Source organism: Trichoplusia ni, chromosome 13 (genome assembly GCF_003590095.1).
Source record: "Trichoplusia ni isolate ovarian cell line Hi5 chromosome 13, tn1, whole genome shotgun sequence".
In the NCBI taxonomy this organism is placed as follows: domain Eukaryota; kingdom Metazoa; phylum Arthropoda; class Insecta; order Lepidoptera; family Noctuidae; genus Trichoplusia; species Trichoplusia ni.
Window position 1 is genome coordinate 9,306,276 of NC_039490.1, and position 24,979 is coordinate 9,331,254.

The following is a 24,979-nucleotide window of genomic DNA, read 5'->3' on the forward strand; positions in this document are numbered from 1 at the left end:
TACAAAAGAATTTTAGTGTGAATGTTGTTCTGCTTATGACATTTTTTTAAGTGTTATGTCAAGGTTGTCAGGGGATTTTTTAGAATAAATGAAGTCTATACTCCATGGATCTGTTTAAACATGAAGGTTACTAAGCGTTTTATGAATATACTAAGTCTGTTTCTAATGTCCGCCCATATCCCATATTCGGTGAAAAATGTATTCTCCTTACATACCTTTCTACCTGACGACGTCTCATAAGAAACACCCTTTGTAGCCATATCGTCTACAACACTATCCATCTATGATTTTTTTGGTCGTCCTCTTCCCCTATATTCATCCACATCCATGCTCAACTCCTTCCTCAGCACATGATTATCATTTTTCCGCAACTGGAAAGCCGTTGGCACGTAGTTTCTCTGTTACCGGTGCCACTTTCAAATTTCCTCATATTCTCTCATCTCTGCTGCTAGCTGCTGATATGCTGATTTTTATTCATCAAGTCAGTGTTATTATATTACACAATGCCAGTAAAGTGATTTACATAAAGCAGTAGCTTATGCCAATAATATCAATAATTTACTACGATTGTAATGTCGGTAGAATTACTTTAATAACCAGGAGAGTGGTGCTGTTAAGAATGTAGGCCATCTTCAATCCTCTGCATTAAATTATCCAGCTATTATTATCTCAAGTAGAAGAATACCAAATACATTTTTATTCAAAAATAATGAGATCTCTTTTAAGACGACAAATTTAAGTTTACTGTTGTGAAACTCAGAATTAGAAGCTAAATAGACCTAATTGCCTACTTTTTCATATACTTTGCTCCAACAACCGAATTCGTAACCGAAAATAATAAAATTGTAAAATCATTTTCATAGGTACGTCAACTTTAAACTCAAAGGAGAAATAAAAGACGTGTGACATTGTTATTCCGTCATTTTGTAGATAAGAGTCGCAAAATTCTAAATTTTTTTAGTAATCCAAATTTGATGATTTTATATTAAAATAGGCTTCGCTATTTTATTTAAATTCTTGCAAGAAATGTGAGTAAGTGCTAAACGAATAATTCTCTATCTTTTATCTTTTTTTAATCACTCCTGCACGAAGGTATTATAAATCTTTTTGTCGCCGAGGTTCACAGACATTCAAATCACATACGCTAAGACACCCAGACTAGCATGAACATATATCGATTACACGCTTTTTCTATATGGAGATCGAACCCGCCTACAGACGCGCACAGTGTTCAATAACGTTTTAAAGGGCTATCCGTGCAGTCGAATTAAATAATTTACTATATTCCGTGTATGGTCTTCCTATGTTAAACCATAAACCTAAATACTGTAAGGCAGATTTGTATAGACTTCAAGTTTCTGGAGGCTATACATTCTTCCCGCCAAGTATTTTTATTCTAGCATACTTTAACTCGATGGTACTTCTTTTCGTTATTTTATCTCTCGATCGTAGTGCAGATGCAGCGGCCTCCAGACTCATTGCAGCGAAACCAGGTGCATTACTGCAGTTTTTGATTCAGACGTCTCTATTGAGAGATTAAGAATTAGGTTATGTATAAAGAAGTTATTTGTTTCAGGCCAATACCCAACGGCGAGGATTGGCAGGCTTGTTACAGGCCTGATCTTTGTTATTCATTTTTAAGGCTTCTCAAAATGTCTGTAAGTAAACTCAGTACACGTTTATCAACCATCTCTCAAAATAATTAAGGTTCTGCTGAAAAGTCAGCAGTGAGGATGACCTCGAATTAGATGGTGACATGAACTGGAGGTCCATCACAACTAGGTATCAATCGTAAGAAGGTCTTTGTCTTGTAGTAGGACCATAAAAAACTTATACAAGAGCTACGGGTAAATTTTTGGTACTAGCTAAGCTAAAGAATTACAAAAATATGAAAATATTCTTGTACTTCTTTCCTAAAATCGCCAGTACACTGAAGGTGAAATGGAGAAGCGGTCGTATAAAATTACTATAAAATTAACGTATAAAATCTTCACCGCACAATCCTATCGCCAAATAATGCCTCCACTTCAGGAACAGGAAGCTTGAGGATCAATATTAATTTTGAGTCATGACATCACTCATTACAATTCTTCACTTCATTTTTCCTAAAAGCAATGTATTTGTAGCATATCCCGTCGGGCCCCAACTGAGCTTGCTTATAATGGAGGGCGAGGGGATGGTGGCGGTGGTGAGGGGGCTTCGCGACTCAGGTCTGGCGGTGACTCTGCTGGATGGCTCGCGCCAGTATACCCTCATGCCTAATACTAGTAAGTCCACAACATGTTAATATCTTTTGAGCTATCTGCGAAAACTAGGATTCCCTTATGACTTGCAACGGAAGTCCCTTTTGGCAATACGGCGTCACGTTTCTGTACCATCCGGTTTCTAATATTTTTGATTTTGTCAATAGATAGTATATAAACAAATAAATCAATTGCAAAATTCTTATATGATCTGTTCATTTCTAGCTTTAACTTAATTACCATCTCTTAAAATAGCAAATAAGTTTTATTTCAGTCACTTTTTTTTTAAATTTCGCGTCCAACATCTTATTATATAAAATACCTATAAGATTATTCCATTCGCATTTTTTCCCTACTACATATCAACCATACTCTTTCAAACTAACCCATCCTGAACCCCTAGTAACGCACCCGATGGCACATCATCGCCACCAAGTGACGAACTCGAGCGTGTCCACTCAGCAGTCGCCGCCGAAGACCACGGCGGACAGCGGCACTGAGCCATCCGTCCCGCACTGCGACAGCGGGATACAGGCCGTGGATGGACGATACACTAGTACTTATAGGGTACGTGTACTCGTAGAATCCTACTTAATATTATAAACGCGAAAGTTTGTTTGGATGTTTGTTCCCCTTTCTCGTAAAACTGATGAATATTAACGGATTTAAACGAAACTTGGTGCACAGATAGGTGATAACCAGGATTAACACAGGATTTTATGATCTCATGGGAGCATTTTCGATTTGAAGCTGGCGGGCCCGCGGGCACCTATTATAGTTTTAATATAAAAGGGAAATAAGCAAAGATGTTCACTGAATTCCATGCTTTATAATTAAATTAAAAAGTAGTCGTACGGATAAATCTAATATTAGAAATTCGTCTCACTAAAATTAAAAATACATTGTACATGGTTTGACTGAAAAACTCTCCTCACATCTCTCCTGTGCGATAAAAAACCCTTACTTTTTAACCTAGCTTCATTGGATATAGTGAATATAATAATAATGTGAGGTATGTTATAGACTACCCACTGCCACGTGCGGGCTACGTCGCCCCCGGTGCAGTTGACTGAATTTCCACCACAACGCCCGGATATTTATCCCGGTAAGTGATTTATATGGAGAAACTGAAATATGTATTTAGAAGCAGCATAGAATAACTGTGAACTGCCAATAGCAACCAATATATCTTGATTTTATTTGATAGTGACGCTCTTATAAAATAAGTAGCACCCCTGTACACCTGAATTTCTTGTTGTTTTTTGCCACATACATTATTAAATAAAAATCTTTCTAGGGCGTTATGCCAATACTACACATAAAAAAATCGTCAAAACACTCCAGCCGCTTTGGGTTGAGCGGTAGGAAGTGTCAGACTGACTAAAACCTACCTATGTTTCTCTCTTTGCTCTTTGTGTACCGCAGCCGCGGCAACCTTTTTGAACGATCCTACTGGCCCGACATTGGCCCTCATGAAAACAAGCTTTCGCATGGGGTATTTCAGGTTTTTCTGTTCTATTACATCCACACTGCATGCTTAGTTCTCCACCAGGTCACGGTAACTTCCAAGTAGGGGGCCAAGGCAGCGGCATGACCTACGCGCCTATTAGGCCGGTCCCCCCCACCAGCTTTAGAGGGGGCCTCAACTGGCCTGACAGGGGTAAGTTTATCGACATGTAGCATATGTTGACTTTAGCGATAATTGACTGCACGGATAGCCGAGTATCCCCGGGGTAATGACTAAAGTACTAAAAGTGCGTGGGTTCGATTTTTCCATAGTACAAGCATTGTATACATCACAAATGCTCGATCTAAGCCTGGGTGTACTTTGTGATGTGATTCGAAAGTCTATTAAACCTTTTGCGACTCGAAACCTTCATTGTTTTGTGCGGACGTCGTTTAGTAAAACATCTCAAAAGTATGGTGCCCCATCCTGGTTTCTTATCAAAGTTAACGATTGCCTTCATAAAATCTAGGACGCTTTGCCCATCATTACAACAAATTATGATTTGGACATTCAATAGGGTCAGTCTGCTCCCCGCGCTCGTCTCATGAGCCGGACGCGTTCGCTGCCTCTCTCCGAAAGTATCCGAACCTATCGCCGGACCGGTCTTCTGAGGTCGTCGAGAGACTCATCAACTACACCCAAGCTAAGGGAAGTAAGTGTTTATTAATATCGATGAGATTTAAGAACGTCTTCGATTATTGATTTTCAAGTTTCTGCTCTTCTTTTGGCAATGACAAATACGGCTCTGTTAGAGATACGAATGTGTGGACCCTATTCGGGTTGAACTGCCTTGTTGCATAATTTAATTATGCTTTAAGTTATTGATCCCTTATCGTATTCAAGGACTCAGCAAAATCTCTCACCAATTTTCGATCATATTTGAGAACGAACTTTGATAAGTGGTTTCAAAATTTCTACTTTCCATTTGGCAATGACAAATCAGCTTTGCATTGCAAGCTGTGATGCTGTTGTTAGACATACGAATGTGTGGCCCTAAGCCTATATTTTAAGTCCTAGATCCCTTACAGAAGTATGCATGATGAAAATATACTTAGGAATTTTGACCATTTGACGAAGCTAAAGGCAGCATGACCGCTAAGTTACGAAATGCTGCTATGCGCCTTATATGCGTCGTTCTTGCATACGGCTGTCAGTACAATTATCATTATACCTCACCACTGGCCAACGCCGTTGACCTTTCTTCTCCCCCTTACCCCAACAGTATCCAGACCTTTCCCCCGTAATCAAAATTCGCCCTCTCGGCTGCAAGAGCCCAGCTCCCACCACACGTTCGACCTCAAGGGCTGTCCAAGGTCGTCGAGGATCTATGAACCGGAAATACTGATAAGGACAAAGAACGAAGCACCTACTAGAGAGAAGAAGAGGGAAGATCACGATGTGAGGATGAGAGGATACGATGCGAGATGTATCAGAGATATATCGAAGCGTTTGAGGGAGAGCGTCAAGACTATTTCTTCTTATGTTAGTATTGATGATACTTTCATTACAATTGTATTTCAAGGGTTACGTTTTCCGCTATTATATCAAGAATTTAGGATCCATAGTTGAACAAGTCTGTTTTTCAACGGGACATTCAATTATTATTAAAGGTTTCTGGATACAGTCAGTATGGGGAAGAACACTTGGCTCTGCTAAATGGCTAGATCGGTTACAACTGAAATTTAGATTTGTAAGCGTTATAAGCGGAATAGTCCATAAAAATACACTTGCCTAGATTTCCGATCGGAACAATACAAAATTTAGGCAAGTGTAATAAAACTAGATTTATTGACAAGTACTTCAAACAGAAATATGTTTCCAGCCTTACAACCAACCATCATTGTGCCCGATTATCAAAGAAATCCATCATTATGACCAAGTTCGGGACCAAAGCGTAAGTAATATACACTATTATGTCGAGTAGGTATAATGAACATTTACGTTTAGTACCTCTACAAAATATTTTTTGAAGATTACCTTAGAGTTATACATAGTCAATTGAGGCTGGACAGTATAAGTGGCACCGTATCCATATTAAAGATACTCTTGCGCCCATCTGCGTATAGTATAGTAAATTGAGTTAGTCCGATGTGGTTAAATACAATTATTTAAAAAAAAGACGAGTTTCTCACTTGAGAAACAATATTTACTTTGCTAATTAGTTAAAGGTTAGGTACGTGCACTCATAACATATTCCATACAGTCGGTACGTATTGGTTCTCCTGAACGATTGTCCTGCGTTCCTGATTAGAAACGCAGTAAAATAATATATACGCACAGGTTGTAACCACTACAGAACAAAAGTCTCAAATTTTAAGCTAACAACTTTTTTCTATGCATATTTGGTTCAGTCCTTCACTTTATTTCAACTTCTCGAAATTCACACCGATTGGAAACTTCTATCTGAGATTGAATGAAACCATATTGTAACTATTCCTCTTCATTTTCTATTTCAGAGCGTCAATTCGGTGAACATGGAAATCCAAGGTATGGTCGTAGATTATTCACTAGTAGTTCAGTACAGACACAGCATTACTATTTTTTTTAAGTTTTTTTAAGTATCCATATCAGCTTATTAGGGCGCTAATAATCCCGAGGTGTGAGGCAGCTAATTTTTTTTCGAAATTTCATGTGTACTTATGAAGAGTCACGGGTGAATAAAATATGAATTTAACGTTTCAGCGGCTGTCAAGATGATATCTAGAGAGGCGGCGACTATACAACATGATAAACCTTCTGGAATAACTGTAAGCTTTGTAGATTGTAGTAGGATTTAAAATAAAATTAGGCGTTCAAAATCTAAAGTCATCAAGCAAAAATATCTCTGCTATTCTAGGTGGCCGTCCCTGATTCGCCGCCACCGTCGTCAGACGAACGGAATGCCGAAGGTGATTGCCCCTTGGCTCCACGTCTGAACACGCACACTTCATTCAAATCCATACAAACCACATGTTGCCCATCTAACACTACTCTCAAACCACGAAAATCTGCTCAAACAGTATTCAGCTCTATAGAAGTTTATCCTAAACCAACCCGTCCTAAATCTATGGAAGGTAGAAAAAGCAAATCCCAAGAGGAAGTTAAAGTTACGAACGATGACTTGCGCCGAAGTCTTCTAGAACTTATCGAAGACGTTTCTACTTGTACCAAATCTAAGAAACGTATCCGCGATGAATTGATTAAAAAACTCTTTGACTCTGAAATAACAGAGAAAGAGGAGAAGAAAAAAGAACATGACAAAGTGAAACGCGAGCGCTGCCATAAATACGTATCTACGTACTGGCCGAGCGGCTGCGACTTCACTGGAGATTTTGAAGAGTTGTTAAATCAACTTAAACATTGGAATGGGGACTCAAAAAACCGATTAGACAAATACAACGTACGGAACGCCGAATACAAACAACTCGATTTTGTTTTAAAAGATTGGATCAGTAGCTTGAATATCAATAACAAAGATAACCAAGATAGAGGCGATGTTTTAAATACCCTTGAAGATCAAATTAAAGCAGTATTCAAAGACAGAACTAAGCGAGATTTCGATTTGAAAGCAGAAGTCGTCAGAATTATAGGAGAAATACCTATTGAAGTGAATAGTGGGTACACGAAAACGTCATATCTACAAAGATTAGTCGATGTCTTATTCAGAAGATTGAGATCTGTAGTCATAAATCAGCAAAACGAAAGAAACAAGAAATTGTTGAATAAATCCAAGAAAATATTTACTAGGGACGATGTGAAAGATTTTCTTAAGACTCATCTCACTGGATTGTTTGAGGAATGTAATATAGACATATGCGAGAATGTTATGCATGCTCTGCAAAATGATTTGAGAGATATACTCATGGACTCTATGGACTGCATTCGATGTGGGCACCTCGACGATGCCCGCGATGAAATGAATATCGTTTTTCAAGGTCTCGGATATTTGACAGAATGCCAAAAAGATTACGTAATTAAAATTATCCTTCAAAACTTACAAGTCATGTTAAATGAAAATAACTACAGCTACACTTACACAATTCTTCATAGCGCCGTCTCTGGACAAAACAGTCGCAATACAAACGATACAGATTTAAATATCAGTGCTGTTACTGATTTTGATTTAAGTACGAACCTAGATTTTTATACCAATCAACTCAGTGTTAAGATTCATGAATGGTTAGATACTTTAGATATACCAAAAATCCAAGATCGAGGCTTTAGAGAAGTCGTTGTAAACGATTTAGCGGGAGACATCGTCGACCGACACAAATATCTAGAAATGAACCCTAAAGTAAGAGGTTCAGACGAAGACGAATTGGAAAATTTGAAATATCAGATATTTAAATGGATCAACAAATTAGTCGGTGAGGACAATACTGAAACTATTGCCCACGCCCAGGATTTGATGGAGAGGATTAAAAGTGTGCCTTTGCCATCACGCAATAAACCGGAAGAAGAGGAGCCTATACCTTTCGATCCTATGAGGCCATGCTTAGGGGAAAAGGGCGCGACATGTAGGAAAGACAAACCCAAGCAAACTGAGACCAAACCAAAAGAGCCATGCTGTTCTAAAGAATTCTGTCAGCTTTCAAAGAATTCTAGTTGTACCAAAGAGAACTGTCAACCTGGTTCTTGCACAAAACCGCAGTGTCCTTATAGTTCTCGCACCACAACTAGTAAAGAACAATTAAAAGCACTGCTTTGTGGCTCACCTTCTTGTCCTTTCTCAGGGCAAATGATAGCACTAGGTCAAAAACCATGTCACACCGACGTTTCTACATCTGTTCAAAGTTATCCTGGACACTCTTTACATTCAGCTCAAATTAGCCAAGGAGGATATGTTCCTCTAAGCCCATATGCCCAAACTCCAAACGCCAACCAAGGCCAAGTCCAAACCGGCGTAGGTCTATACGGCCCACAAATACCATATGGAATCGACCCAAATCTAGATCAATCTCAGTTCTGCCGACACACATCATGTTGTCCCCAAGGCCCTTACAATCCAGATCCAAGAGAAATGGCTTATGGTCCTCAAGGCCCGTATGGTCAAGACCCAAACAAACTTCGACCTCCATATAACCAAGGGGCATATGGTCCTCAAAGCGCGTATGGTCCCCAAGTTCAAGGTGCGTTAGGAGTGAGTGGTCAAGATCCAAACCAATTTAAACCCAACCAAGGTGCATATGCTCTTCAGGGTGCAACTGCTCCTCAGGGTGCATATGTTCCTCAGGGCGCATCTCCTCAAGGTGCATATACTCCTCAAGGTGCTAATGTTCCTCAGGGTGCATTTACTCCTCAAGGTGCTAATGTCCCTCAGGGCGCATCTGCTCCTCAGGGTGCATATGCTCCTCAGGGTGCATATGCTCCTCAAGGCGCATATATTCCTCAAGGCGCATATGTTCCGCAAAGTGTATATGGTCCCCCAGTCGCAAATAGCCCTCAGGGAGCTTATGCTCCACAGGGCGCATATGGACCGCAGAGTCCATATGGCCAAAATCCAAACCAGACTCAATCTCAATATAGCCAAGTTCCCCCAGGTCAAAATAATATGGCTCCAAATGAGGTTCAATCTCAATTTAGCCAAACTCCACAGGGCTTGTATACCCAAAATCCAAACCTGGGTCAAGCGCAACCTAGCCAAGGTCCTCAAAGCCAATATGATCAGAATAAAAACCAGGGTCAATCTCAGTACATTCATGACCCGCAAGAGAAAAATGGCCAACGCCCCCTCATCGAAAGCAGTGGCATTAACCCCCAAAATAATTCCGTTAATCAAGGTCAAAATGGCGTAGATCCCCAAGCTAAAACTGTAAGTCCGCCAGTACAGAAAGACACCGGTCCTCAAGGCCAAATCGGCCAAGGTCTCAAGGGACAACAGGGCAAATCTTCTAAAGGCCAAACTGGTCGGGGTCCTAAGAATCAAAGTGGTGTCCAGAAGCAAACTCGGCCTATTTCCAAAAACCAAACTGTCCAAACTTCTAAAAGCCCATCAGGACGAGCTACCAAAGACCAGGGTAGCCAAGGTCCTCTTAGCCAGTATGGGCAAGATCCTCATATCCAATATACGCAAGATCCTCAAGGTCAAAATGGGCAAGGTCCTCATAGCCAAATTGACCAAAGCAAAGGTCACCAGGTCTTAAATGACAAAAGTACCCAAAGCCAAAACTATCCCAACGTGGGTCAGTCACAACCTAGTCAAGGCCCCCTAGGCCAATATCTAAACCAGAATACACCTCAGTTTAACCAAGGGTCGCAAAGTCAAAGTCCAAAGAATCAAAATGGTTCTTATGGCTCCGATAGCCAAGATCCAAATCAAACCGATCCGTCCTGTCCGGGACCAAAAGGTCAAATTTATACCAGCCCAGATCAACTGCCAGACCAGCTCGCTCTGGGCCCAAATAAACGATTTTCAGCATCCGTCCAACTTCCTCCGGGGCCCTATCAACAAGCTTACACAAACCCAGAACAAAGTCTTTCAGGACCAAATAAACGAATTTCCGTCAGCCCAGTTCACATCGCTTCTGGGCAGGATGACCCAATTCTTACCCGCCTAGACCAACGCCCCGTAGAAACAAATAGACGAGTTTCTACCGGCTCGAATCAACACACTCCTCAGCCTAAAGAGCAAATTTCTTCAAGCCCCGATCGGCGCGCTTCCGGAGCCAATAGACAAACTCATACCATCCCAAATCAGCCCACACCGGAACCAAATAAACGAATTTCATTCAGCTCAGACCAACATCCAGAGCCTAAAGAACAAAGGTCTGCCAACTCAAACCAGGTTCCAGTTCCAGGGAAAAAACAAGTAATTTCCGCTAGCCCAGACCGGCGCGCTTCGGGACCAAAAGGACAAATTCTCTCCAGCCCAGTACAACGCAATCCGGATCAGAAGGGAATTATTCGCGCCAGTATTGATCAGAACACTCCGGGGCCAACTCAAACAACAGATCAACGCGCACCAGAACCGATAAGACGAATTTCGTTTAGCCCAGACGAGCTCTCGCCCAAACAAAATGGACAAATTTCTGCCGCTCCAGACAAGCGCCCTCCAGGACCAAAAGGACGAATTTCACCCATCCCAGGCCAGCCCGCTCCCGCATCAAAAGGGCAAGTTTCTGCCAACCCAACTCAATTTTCTCCTAGGCCACAGGAGCAAAATATTGCGAGACCAAATCAACTTCCTCCAGGACAAAATAGTCTTTATACTCAAGCGGGTCCGCTGGTCAAACCAAGTCCAGAAGCAGGTTCACAAGTTGCAAACAATGAATGGGGTTCAATATATCAGCCAGCAATGAGTGGTCCAGATGGAACTTATCAAGGTAGTCCTGAGTATGCGCCGACTTTAGAACAAGGCGTTGCAACAACAGCTCCTAGGAGTCAAATTCAAAATAAACTTGGTTACCCTCCAATGGCAGGACTCTTTAATACAGGAGACCCTTGTTGTCCTGTCGGACCATATACAATAGAGTCTCAGACTTTCAAAAAATTCAACGATGACTATGACGAATACATTAAAGACTGGGTACATAGGATACCAATAGCAGCAACTAATCCAGGAGAACAAGCCGCTGCAGATAAGACTAGGATTGCATTCTATACAGGAATATGGAAGGCTATTACTAAACTACGATTAGATCCCGAAATACTTTCTAATCCCTATAACTTCAGAGATCAATTTGACGATGAGATTGAGGCCTTATTTACAACGGTTCCAAAGTCAGAAGAGTTGGATAGTGACAAAGATACACTGAAGGCAGAACTGATAGAAACAACATTAGCAGTTAACGATTTAATAAAAAAATCGAATGAAAATAATTACTTTAAACGACAAATAATAGAGTGCATTGAAAATAACCTACCAGAACGACCCAACGCTGTTAATCTAAAAGAACACATGCAGCAAAATGAAGAAGTCTTGAAAATGGTTCTAGCGGAACATTACATACTTTACCTGAGATATAAAGACGAAGATAACTTGAAGGCTAGAATTTATAAAACAAACTTTTTGAGAAAACTTGAACAATTTCTTACTATTTTGAAGACTGATTATTATGAAGATTCAATGCAAACAAACACGTATGCAAGTGATATTTTGAATGCATTGGATAAAATACCAGTGCAAAACAAAAATATTTTACAAGATGAAGCTGATGAAATATTACTTAGTACCGAGGTTGAAAATTGGATGTCTGATTTACCCATAGCCCATGATGAAAAGGGACCTTTAGAAATGAGAAGACTAAGAGATTTAATAGTAAAGAAAGTTCAGGATATTGGGAAAAATGTCACATACACTGATTGCTCATATTCAAAACCTTTGAAGGAAGAATTACCAAAGATTTTGGAGAGATTGCCGATGCTATCTGAAATGAATTTAGACTTTATGATAGAAGAGTTAGCAAATAGAGTCAAGTTCTTAACGAGAAGTTGTAAACCAACATCTAAACAGCCACGTAATTGTGAACATTTTCAACAGAATGTGGTTGCTACCTCCAGCCGCACGGACTATTCTAAACAAGATGCTCCAAGATTCATCGTTGGAAATGTCTCACAGAGGAGTAAGTGGAAGAACTGGCCAAACTTCTCAGGAAAAGATGTCGAGCATCAGCAATGGCATTTGAAAGATCAAATAGCTAGCAATATATCAGAGCCTGGTCAAGACCAGCCAGGTTTACCATATCAACTTGTTGGAAATAATATCGAAGCCACATATTTGAGCCCCACCACTGATACCGCAGAAATTCCGTCCGAAACTATACCTCCCAATGTGCAAGGACCTTCAAAAATAGATCATAACGGTGTCCAAGGTAGTGCATCGCTAGGAAGCGAAACGTTCTTACCAGGAATCGCACTGTTACCGCAAGTTAATGTTTCGGAAACACCATCACCAGGTAATATTGCGAATACTCAAGATTTGCCGTTATCGACACTACAGATCAACGTCGAAGCTGTTTCGCTATCTGGCTTTAAACCTGATGTCCAATCAAGTCACTCATTAGTATTCCAAGCCCTCCCAGAAACAGCCTCCTTAGGATTTCAGCCCGATGTTCAAAGATATCCGATAGCACTACCTCAGCAAAACCCATCACGGACTTCAGGATTAGCACCTGAAGTTCAGGCAACTGTTCAACCTGAAACCGACGCTGTACCTGTCTTTGTTCCTTGCCGCATTAATTTATCATTCGTGAACAAACGGCCCTCTCTCAACACGATTATTACAACGACAACACCGATAAATCTAATAGTACCGGACGTATACAAATATAAACAAGGATTTAGTCCTGGGTCTCCACAAGTTGCAAGTGTATTTCAATATGGTGAAGTGACGCCAACTACTAAATATGGTCAAAGTATGACGGCACCAGATAATGAGGCTCCAATAGCTAGCTCTGCATTGGCGCCTGCAGAACAAAGGACAGATCAAAGAGATATCCCCCAGATAACTGACAAAAGTGGGTTCGTTCCATATGATTACATACAGAATGCCAGTTCAGGCAACAAAGCCCTTAATAACGAAGTTGTGAACGCTGGCCTTTCGAAACCAGGCCTCCAAGAAAATATCAAGCAAATTGACGATTTATTAAACAATCAACGAATTAGTTTTGCACCACAACACAAGACAAACTTTATCCCAGATCCTGGAAGTCAGAATTTAAGTTCTGATATTAATCTCAACGACCAATATTACACCGCTCCAGGTGGCCGGCCATCAAAAGCAGCTCGAATCAGTTTTTCTCCATATAACCAAATAAACTTAATACGAAATGATGGAAGTCTCATCGATTCTCCTACTTCAGGACCCTTTGACCAAGCTAGTCTTCAAAATAGACAAACAACAAACGCAACTCAGTTCAGTCAAGGGCCTCAAGATATTTATGGTGAAAGTAATCTGATTCCGTACAACCAATATAAGACCTCAATGCCAAATTACCAAGCCAAGGGCAGAGAATCTTTGGCTACAGCAGATCAAACCAAAGTCGGTCTAGGGAGAGATTCAATTAATCCTCGATACAGTATTGTGCCTGAAAAGAAATTGAGCATGACAGAACTACCGCTATTAAACACTGCATCTCAAGGAAATGCCATAAATAATCCACCCTCAGATAAGCAAGAAGATATTTTCACAGAAAATGAACCCACTGACGGGGATTCATACGAGCAGTTCTTATTTAAAACTCGTGAAAGTGTTTGGGCTCAAGATCAAAGATACTCGGTCCCGTTTCCGAATGTAACGAATCCTACCCTACAGAGTAATGATTTTGAATCTGTCGCAGGACCCTTCATTCAACCTAATGCCGTATCAGATCCAAAAACGGACGCCCGTCGAATCAGTCAAGGCCCTTATGGCTACGTACCGGATTCCGCCGAACAAAGTGCCGGTCCTAGTAGACAAGATGCTCAAATTGATGTTGCTTCTCAAAGTCAATTTGTTTTATTCCCCAATAAGCAAGGTCATGACATAGGTACTGACCCTGAGCAAATGACCCAAGGTAATGTTAGTACTAATGATCAATTACAAAATATGACAAAATTGGGCGTGGTCGCTCAAAACCAAACCGAATTAGTGCCATTTGCGCAACGTCGCGATGTTGGTACTCTATCAGATTCCGGACAAATTGGCTCAGACCGTTACAAACAAGATCAAAGTACTTTAGCGCAGGACGAGACTTCAAAAGAAAAACCAACCCAACAAATTACTGATACACCCATACCTAGACGCTATAGCCCACATATGGCGAAAATGACACCTCAAGATGTCGCGAATTACAAACAAGATCCTAAAGGATTTTTCGAAATACCTTTACTTAGTGATAAAACTGCAGAAACCCGCCGCGTTTCGTTCCACTCCAGTATTTATAAACCAGACGAACAGACTGACGAGAGTGACCAGCCAGACACTGGGAGATGCCAAACAGTAGACCAGTCAACTCAAAACCCACGATGTAGTGTGTCGATAGTATACCCAGAACCTAATGCATGTATGTCTGGTGCATCTGGGAACGCAAATTGGCGGCAAAACACTTGCGGTGGGATTGGAATTCAAGCCACCGCTGGAATGCCAGGGCAAGATGCTCAGCCGGCCTGTCCATTACAAAACCGGAATCACATGGTATGTGGACCGCCGCAGACTAATACGGCCACAACCAACACAAGCCATAAGCCCGGACTTTGTAAGGCCATAGACAATGTCGGTGTGCCTATGATCAAGCATTTGATTGAAGATAACAAAAGTAATTATCAATCGTGTTCTTCCCAAAACGGTACTACAAACTCGAACAGAAGGAAGCTGTGTTGTCCGCGGCCAGAGCGATGCATGATTTCCGAGAGGCCGATGAAAAAGTTTCGTAACCCCCAAAAACAATATAACGCAGTTAAGAAGAAGATGGATTATACTGAAACGGAAACAGACACTGAAAAAGAGAAAGATATTAAATGCAAATGCATGAAACGAACGAAGCGATGCCGGACCCGACGAACTACCCTTAATGACTATCACTTAGACTACCCTCCTTGCTACCAACTTGTCCGCTATCCTTGTTATTATTAACGCTCCTTTATGACTTTCAACTGTTTCATCCTTAGATGAATTTAGCACAAAGTCTTGCTAGAACGCTTCTTTACCATCCGAAGCATCATTACAACTGTTAGCACCAAAGTCCGAATTATAAATGTGCATTTAATCTCTTTCTGCAATCCAATTATCTACATAACAATTTTACCTACTGCCGTAATAAAAACTCTTTCACATCGACACATACCAGTATTCACTTTATCTTTAACCTAAACAATATCATGATTCTATAGAAACACGCCACTCTTTTTTTAAATAAATGAGATGTATTTTCAATACGGATTAGAAATTACTTGAAGTTTCGATTACCAGTCCATTTTGAAATAAGTTTGGTCCTGTAATTAATTCGTAATAAACGAATATTCCAACAATGCTTGAATTATTTATTTAAATTTGGTACTCTTTAGATTCACAATAATAATAAAGTGTTGTCGAATGCATAATGTAAATGGAAATGCATGGTCATAACTTTCATAAGAAATCATAGTTAGGAATTTCATTAACGAGGCGAGTGCTCAAAAACTTTCATAAAAAAAGTAACGTCGTATATTTTTTAGGTATTTCAGAAATTATTGTGCATTTCTAACTTGACTCGAATTTTGAGTATAAGCAGAATTGTTAATCCTCAATTTACCTTACTTTTTTAAATAACTTCGTTTTTTCTTGTTTGTTTTTAAAAGCTACGTATATGCCAACATCAATATTTTCGGTAAATATAAGCTTTTTTTTTGCTTCTTAGTTCTAACCAGTTACTTTATTTTCAGAAAAAGAACAATGTTATTGTCGTCACGGAACTGTAAGCAAGTATTTTTATTTCTTCACAATCCGTTAAAATTTGACTTTCTTCAATCAATGAAAGTAGATTATGTATATTTCAGGTACCAAAAGAAAATACGGCCATAGAAAACGAAGATAACAAATCTTATAAAGTTAAAGAAAAAAATATATTTAATATAAAAGCAGTACAAACAGCTTTCAGCACTATAGACATACATACAACGAAATGCAAGTTTTGCGAAATAAGGAGTAAGTCTCAAGAAGAACTAACAAGAGTGACTAAAAAGCATGAAATTTTTAAGAGAAAGGACACTGCATTACTGGATTTAAATCCAGTAGTAACGGAATGGTTTGAGATCCACAGAGATAAAGTCAAAGTTAAAATGTGGGGAGACAAAATGCAGAAGCTAGCAGACAAGTTGAAAACCCCTGGCGGCGAGGAAAAACTACGTATGAAAATAGAAAAGTATTTGAAAAAAGTCCCCGACCAATTCTCTGATGGTGACGATGACAGACAAGAATACAGAAAACAATTGCCTGATGATATAATCAGGAAACTGAAACTGAAGTACTTGAACCCCACAGAACCGGATGTGAATGTGTACAGATTGGAACTTTCCAAATACTGCAGTAGATTCAAAACGGAGAACTTCAAAAAGGTTATTACAAATTGGTTAAAAAATTTAAATATCAAAAAGAAAGATTTCTTAGGGAGATCAGTGAAGAAAGATGATGTGTTGATGTATATTACGGAGAAATTGGAACCTATAGTTTTGAATCGGCCAAGTTCTGATGCAGAATACAAAAATGCCCTTAGATCAAATATCATAGACATCGTCCAAGAGTTGCCTTTAGTGATTGGAAGACACAATAAAGATTATGTCGTGAACAGAGTAACAGATGGCTTGGTTAACGACATACTTAGTATTGAATCGAAACTTCCAAGCTCCTACATACAGCCAACAGTAACTGAAATAAAAGAATTCGTCAAAGATGAAATCACATTTTTCTTGGAGAAAGCTCACAAAGCTATCAGTACTAAAAGAATGGATTGTCTCGAGACTGAATTAGTAGACCTTTTGCTTGACCTTTCGAACGCTAGTGATATAGATAACTACATAGTCGAAGACATAACAGCAATATTCAAAGAAACCGCTAAACTGTCGGAGTACAAGGCAAGATACTTTAGCAACATTCTGTTGAGAGATTACAAAGAATTTTTCTTCCGACAAACTTTTTTTAATGATAAAAGCAAAATTGGTACCGGACACCCTGAAGTTTGCTCTGAGATTCAAAACCCCGGAGACATAGACAACGAAGAATACGCATCATATAATATTTACATGCAACAGCTGATAGAAGAAATAAATAAATGGATCTGTAAAATTAACATTCCTAACAAAAACAGAAGTTTCGTAGGCGTGGTTGTCAAAGAATTAGCCAGTGACATAGTGGATAGGCATAAATATCTAGAAATGAATCCTAACTCCAAAAGAACTGACGCTGAAGAGTTCGAGCTTTTGAAATACGAGATATTTAAATGGACTAGTAAGTTAACAGGAGACGATAATACAACGGTTTTAGATAATGCTCAGGAGCTTTTAGACAAAATAAATACTATACCAAAACCTGTGACAGCCGTGAGCTTGCCGCAGACACCTGACGTGCCCGGCGATACTAAACCAAACCTCGAAACTCTTTCTGATCTGATCTGCGACTGGTTTGAGGAACTACCGGAAGAAGTGTACCAATATGCTAATCTAAATAGTGATTTGGTAAAAGATCTAGCTAAGGACATCCTACAGAACTACGATAACATATACCCAGGCCTAATCGAAACCATGATCGATCAATGGATAGACAATATCTTCAATAGAAAACTTAACAGAAATGATGGTGAGAAATTGAAGAATAGAATTAGAAATAAAATACAACGGCACGCTAAAGAAAATGAAAAGAAAGATCCGAGACAAGAGAAAGTAGTAATAAGAGCTTATGAAGATATAGTTGATGATTGGATCGACACTGTGCCGATGGATCCAAAAAGAGTTAGACACTTTATTAAGACTAGAAACGAACACATACACGAATTGGCTTTGAGAATATACCAAATGAAAACCAAATACATAAGAGCTCCTAATGAAATAAAAGTCAAGGTATTGCAAGAAGGCATAACTGACTGGATGAAGAAACTACCCTTAAATAGCGACGCAAGAACATCGCTAAATGAAAAAGGCAATAGAAACAAGTATGCCTCTAAATTAGCCTCGAAAATACAAGCGTGCAAAGTGGATGGGTCATCTGACCTCAGAGCTGCACTGAAAGAGCAACTCATTGCAGAACAAATTAAAGTAGCGATGATGGACTGGCTAAAGAAACTGGTTTTATACATAAACAATAACCCAAAAATTAAAGAACACCAGGAAACGATCATAAAGGAATTAGCCGTTAAACTAAATGAACATATACGAGATGGAAATAATCCAGAAGGAGTAATGTACGATTACATCAAGATGCTCGATCCATCACAAAGTGACGATTTCATTAGAAATACTGTTTCTCAACTGAAATTACATTTACAAACATATAAGTTTGAAGATATATCACTTCAACTAAACGATAGTGATGTTTTAATGTCCAATATTGAAACTTGGATAGAAAATTTACATTTAGATGTTAGAGACATCCAGAGGTTTAACGATCAGAAAATGGAGTTTATTAATAGTATGCAAAGACTAAGGTCTTCTGGTACCGATGTTGCCGTGATTAAAAAAGAGATAATAACATTTTTAAAATCCATTCTGTTGGTAAACAACAATAAAATTGATGAAAACACACTGAATAGAGAATCTTTAAAACTACTCAAATGTGTAAGTACAATTCAAGCGGAAGATGTCCCAAGTACATCGACACCGATTGACAATGAACTTATTTGTAAAACTGTAAAAGACTGGGCTAATACTTTGCCTCTTAAACCGATATATTGCCCTAGAGAACTGCGATGGTTTATAGATGATATCAGTTCAGCAATGACTAGTATTTTTGAGCGTTTAGAATACAAAGTAACAAAAGACAATGAGCATGTAATAAATCGGGAAATCATATCGTGCTTAAGAAGATTTCCTTTACTTGAACAGACTACGGAAAAATTTATCATGAAGGCATCGAAAGAACTATCAGATAAATTAAGAGTTATGAATGTAGTTCGACTTGAAGACAGCTGTAATGATGATGCCAGAAATGTCGCAGTTTACGGAGTCGCATTGGACAGAACGAACACGACCAATACAACTGATAACACAGACATCACTATGGAAAGTATAAAGGAAGATGACATCCAGGCAAATTTAGAGAGGTACTCAAAGCAGGTGGTCAGACATATTACTGACTGGTTTGACGGTCTGAACCTTCCCAATATGAAAGAACCAGAGTTTAAGGAAGTTGTCATCAACGACTTGGCCGGAGACATAATAGATAGACATAAGTACTTAGAACTGAATCCTGAAAGCCGAAGTACCAGAGAAGATGAGGTAGAACATCTTAGGTATCAGATATTTAAGTGGATTAACAAATTGGTTGGTGAGGGGAATTTAGAAACGATTGAACATGCCGAGAACTTGATGGCAAGAATTCAAAGTATTCCCGTTCCTATGTTGGTTAAGCCTTCATCTAATGTAACAAAGAATCGTATAAATATGCCGGTGCCCGCTTGTTGCATACAAAAGAAGTACCCGACGGTTTTGACGTCACCGAATTGTTGTCGACCGTCTTATAATAATTTACCTAGGTCAGATATGCCGTATGCTACACAGCCTGCGCCCAACGTGTATCCTGGCGACACGAGTACCACTTCTAATGCAACTGATTATAGTATTGAAGAAGTATCAGGTTACACTATTGATCCCATGTCAACCCAAGCTACCGAATGGATGAGTAGTCCGCCCGGTCCACCAGGTACATCCCAAACCGGTCCACCCAGTTTTAGTACATCTCCACAGCCAACTGATAAAAGGGCTAACAGCCCTAGCACTTCGCCAGCATCGCCACAACCCGGTCGATACAGTTTTAGTACATCTTCACAACCAACTGATAAATGGGCCAGCAGCCCTACTGCTTTAACACAACCCGATCGGTATAGTTTTAGTACATCTTCACAACCAACTGATAAATGGGCTAACAGCCCTACCGCTTCACCGCAACCAGGTCGATCCAGTTTTAGTACATCTTCACAGCCAACTGATAAATGGGCGAGCAGCCCTACTGCTTCGCCAGGTTCACCTCAACTAGGTCGATCGAGTTTTAGTACATCTCCACAACTAACGGATAAGCGGACGCATAGTCCTTCTGCTCCACCAGGAGCTACTCAAACCGGTAGATCTAATTTTAGTACATCGCCAGAACCGACTGATAAATGGATGAACAGCCCTTCCGCTTCAGAAGCTTCACCTGACACTGTAAATTTTAGTACCTCTCCACAATTAACTGATAAACGTCCGACTAGCCCATCCGGTCCGCCAGGCACCACTCAAACCGGTAGATCTAATTTTAGTACATCCCCACAACCGACTGAAAAATGGACGAACAGCCCTTCTGTTTCGCCAACTTCATCTCAACGCGGTAGAACAAGTTTTAGTATATCCCCACAACTAACGGATAAACGGACAAGTAGCCCGTCCAGTCCTCCAAGTGGTACTCAACCCGGTAGATCTAATTTTAGTACATCCCCACAACCGACTGACAAATGGACGAACAGCCCTTCAGCTTCGCCAACTTCATCTCAACGCGGTAGAACAAGTTTTAGTACATCCCCACAACCGACGGATACACGAACGGCAAGCCCGTCCGGTCCACCGGGCACTGCTCAACCCGGTAGATCTAATTTTAGTACAACCCCAAAAACTACTGATAAATGGAAGAACAGCCCTTCCGTTTCACCAACTTCATCTCAACCTGGTAGATCATCCCCACAACCAACGGATAAACGGACGACTAGCCCATCCGGTCCACCGGGTGGTGTTCAACCCGGTAGGTCTAATTTTAGTACAACCCCACAACCGACTGATAAATGGAAGGATAGCCCTTCGGCTTCGCAAACTTCACCTCAACCCGGCAATTTTAGTTCGTCCCCGCAACCGACTGGTAAAAGGATGGATAGCCCTTCCAATTCGCCAGGTGCACCTCAATCCGGAAGTTCCAGTTTTAGTTCATCTTCACAGCCAACAGATAAACGGTCGAACAGTCCTACTGCTTCGCAATCTTCACCGCAACCCGGTAGATCAAGTTTAAGTACGTCTCCACAACTGACTGACAAACGGGTGAATAGCCCTTACAATTCGCCAGGTGGACCTCAATCCGGTAGGTCTAGTTTGAGTACATCTTCACAGCCATCCGATAAATGGGTGGGTAACCCTAACGCTGCACCAGCATCGCCTCAACCCGGTAGATCTGGTTTTAATGCACCTTCAGAACCGAGTGATAAAGGGGTAAGCAGCCATAACTCTTCACAAGCTTCACAAGCTGCACCTCAAACCGGTAGATCAAATTTAAGTACATCTCCACAACCGACTGATAAATGGACGAACAGTCCTTCCGCTCCGCCAGTTTCACCTCAATCTGGTGGATCAAGTGTAAGTGCATATTCGCATACCGAAAAGCGGACGGGCAGTCCTACTGCTTTAGGAAACCCTAATACAGAACAATACCGCCATGGAGCTCCACCAGCCTCATCGGCATCAACGGGAGTTTCGCCACAACCCAGCGATAAGCAAATCACCAATCCGGATTCTTCGACGAACCCTGACAAATATAACGATAGTCCTAATACGAAACCTCCACCTGTAAAGCGAAGCGTGGCCGAATCTCCTCACGCTGGAAGAGTATCGGCTGGAAAACGAATGGCCAGTCCTGAGAATCGAGACACTCAACCATCGCAACCTACCGGTAAAAGGGTAAACAGTCCGAACGCTAATAAAAACTACCGCTCTGAAACACCACCACCAGGTGGTGTAGGTACTATAGAAGTATTAAAGCCACAGTCTATGAGAAGGATGAGTAATTCTGGTACTTCAGCAATTGGCGAAACACCAATAAGTAGTAGTGGAAGTAGTTCTGGCCCTGCAGGTGGTGTAGGTACACTTGAATTATTATCACCACAGTCTGCTAAAAGGATGAAAGAAGGATCGAGACCAGTGCCTCCGGCCAGCAGACCAGTTTCGGGCATGCCTGTCCAACCGACTGATAGTAAGTTGAGTAGTTCTAATGCTTCAGGAAATTCAAATGCAATTCAAAATAATCCCCAAGCGCAAAAAAATAACAATAAAAATTCTACTGGAGATTCACCATCGAATTCGAGCAGAATAGTTTATATGGTATCGCCAAGTGGTAATGGTGGAGCAACGACACCTCCACCACCACCTCCGACACCGCAAGATGGTACCAAAGAAGCGATATACGAAAAATACCAGAAGATTTTTAAGGAGAAATGCGACGCCTTACCTATAGAATCAACAACACCTGAAACTGAAAAATTAGCTGAACTTGCTAGAACCGGCATTTATAATGGAATTGTAAAGACGTTTTTCAAATTAAAGGCCGACCCTGAAATCGAAAATGACTACGGTTACTTCGAGTTTATGCTTGAAGAGAAGATAGATGATATGTTGGACGTTCTTCCACAAACAGAAAATTTTAAAAGCAAGCGTCATCCTTGGAAAATTGACGTTCTGACTAACGCTATCGACATGCTGGAAGAGCTACATGGGCTTTCTGATAGACCATCTTTTAGGCAGCGTGTTAGGAATAAATTTAATCGGAAATTTGCACGAGAATTGGAATTAGAAGAATGTTTCTTACTGCAACAAGGTTTTTTGGCTGAAATGGCTGATGCATATATTTTAGATACTAAATATAAAGACGAAAACCCAGTAAAAGCCAACATATACAAGAATAGATTGATGAAAAAAATCGATGATTTGACAAATCATCTGTCTAAGGAACACAATGCCGGTTTCAGGTTCTTTAAAAAGCCACAGTTGGCACGAATAGCTATGAAAGTACTAGACGAAGTGCCAATACCGAACGACGATATATTAAAAGCAGAAGCAGAGGAAATCCAACTTGCGGATGAAGTTGAGAAATGGTATAGAGAATTGCCTACTAAACCTTTAGTTAACGAAACTGATGGCGTACTAAGAAAAAGAATGATAGACTTACTAGCCAAAAAGTTATACGATATTCAAAAACACGGAGACGACTCAAACGTTCCTAAAGATGAACAAATGAAACATGAAATGAGTCAATTTTTGGAAAAGAGAGCAAAGTTGCAGGACGATCAAGATTTGAACATAAATTTTATGGTTGACGAGCTGAATAACAGATTGAAAAATAGGTGGTTAAAGGATCCCGTCGACTACAGTGATTTTGAAAACGAACATCCAGTTAGTTCCACCTTTGCCCAAGTTAATAACCATGAAGTGTATCTAGCACCGTTAATGGACGCTGCTACAAGTACTGGGCAACCTCAAGGGCAAAACTATCAAGACTCTCCTTACGAATCATCAAGAAATCGGCAACCACAGTCGGCACAAATGGGGCCAAACCAAACGTATAATTCACAAGGGGTTCCGATGGATATGAGACAACAACAGCCTTATTTAGGATATGGACCTCCGGGATATGCTGAGCAGTCTTATAAAGGAGTGCCTTTCCAAAGTATTCCACCTAACCAGCCGCCTGGCCACCAGACCGGAATGGGTCCCTACAATACACGGCTGGATGGGTATGGTCCCCAGCAACCGCAAATGAGACCTGGGAACTATCCAGAATCTTACCATCATGGAGGGAACAATCCGTATATGCCTCAGCAGGGCATGCATCCCTCCTCTAGGCCTGGACCTCTTGGTCCTCCTGGCCCCGGTAATGGATATATGACTCATGGCCCCCCAATGCAGCACACTTGTCCAAGGAATATGCGATTAGGTCCACAGTCTGGCCCTAGCCCCAGAATGCATTGTAGTATTCCTCCTTACGTCCAATGCGGTGGACGGCAAGGTTCTTTTTCTCAAGAGCAGGGTACCGAGCCTGGTATGAATGGCCAACAGAGAGCTTACGGGTTGCAGGGTCAGATGCGGCAGGGTACTAATTACGCAAGACAAGGACAGAATCCAACGCCTGGTTATGAAGGCGGCTACGGGCCGCCACCCGGCAACGGTGTAGGTGCTCCGATGGGGCCTGGTTCACCAGACGGAGAAGACATAGACAATGAATACATGATGAGATGCAAGTGCCTGGAGGCTTATCGTCGCAGAAGGAGGTGCTTCGAATTCGACGAACGATGTCCAAGATACAGTCCTTATAGATGTTACTTTTAAATTATGTGCGTGTTTTCTGTGATTGTCACCTATTTATGTCAATAAATTAAAAAACCAATGTTCTTTATTTTATCTGAGGACACGGCAGTGTCCCAGCCAAGTCTCGAGCAAAAGGGTCACGGCCGTACTATTATTTTCTCGAAGCGTTTCGCGGCTATTTCATCTCCCCCCCCCTCCCTGTATGATCAATACGGACAAAGCTAGGGGTTTAGATTTTCGATGACCTAGAGTAAGTATTAATCAAGCTCGGCCTCAAAATAACATGACATTAGAACCAATAGTTTACCGAGTTATAAGCGATCAAAGTTACACCATTTTGTCACTCACTGACCGATCATCAAAAAGCTAAGGTACTTCTAGCAAATTTAGAACCATCCAAATTTGGCACCAAGATAGGTTTTTAGCGACAAAAAATTATAAAAACTTATTTGTATACCTTAGAAAACAAATCTATATTTGCGTTTTTACAAGAACATGGTGTATGAATTTTGACTGCATTGTTAATGTTGTTCTTTGTTTATGTACAAAA

The 24,979-nt window shown here is 40.6% G+C and overlaps 1 protein-coding gene across 5 annotated transcripts; it reads left to right on the forward strand.

The window, feature by feature from the left end:
- Window positions 1-876: 876 nt before the first annotated feature.
- LOC113500064 lies at window positions 877-24,508 on the forward strand. Of its 5 annotated transcripts, XM_026880734.1 has the most exons (14): window positions 1,003-1,032; window positions 1,577-1,658; window positions 2,127-2,267; window positions 2,647-2,810; window positions 3,267-3,348; window positions 3,796-3,903; window positions 4,268-4,402; window positions 4,973-5,232; window positions 5,573-5,644; window positions 6,207-6,237; window positions 6,433-6,497; window positions 6,587-6,638; window positions 16,069-16,100; window positions 16,183-24,508. In XM_026880734.1, the coding sequence occupies exons 3-14, from the start codon at window positions 2,162-2,164 to the stop codon at window positions 24,448-24,450; spliced, it is 9,375 nt and encodes a 3,124-aa protein (XP_026736535.1). In that variant the 5' UTR covers window positions 1,003-1,032; window positions 1,577-1,658; window positions 2,127-2,161; the 3' UTR covers window positions 24,451-24,508. The 5 variants fall into 5 exon arrangements, with proteins under 5 accessions (XP_026736534.1, XP_026736533.1, XP_026736535.1 ...); XM_026880733.1 differs by lacking the exons at window positions 16,069-16,100; window positions 16,183-24,508 and having other exon boundaries at window positions 877-1,028; window positions 1,564-1,658; window positions 6,587-15,691; XM_026880732.1 differs by lacking the exons at window positions 16,069-16,100; window positions 16,183-24,508 and having other exon boundaries at window positions 877-1,028; window positions 6,587-15,691.
- Window positions 24,509-24,979: the final 471 nt, after the last annotated feature.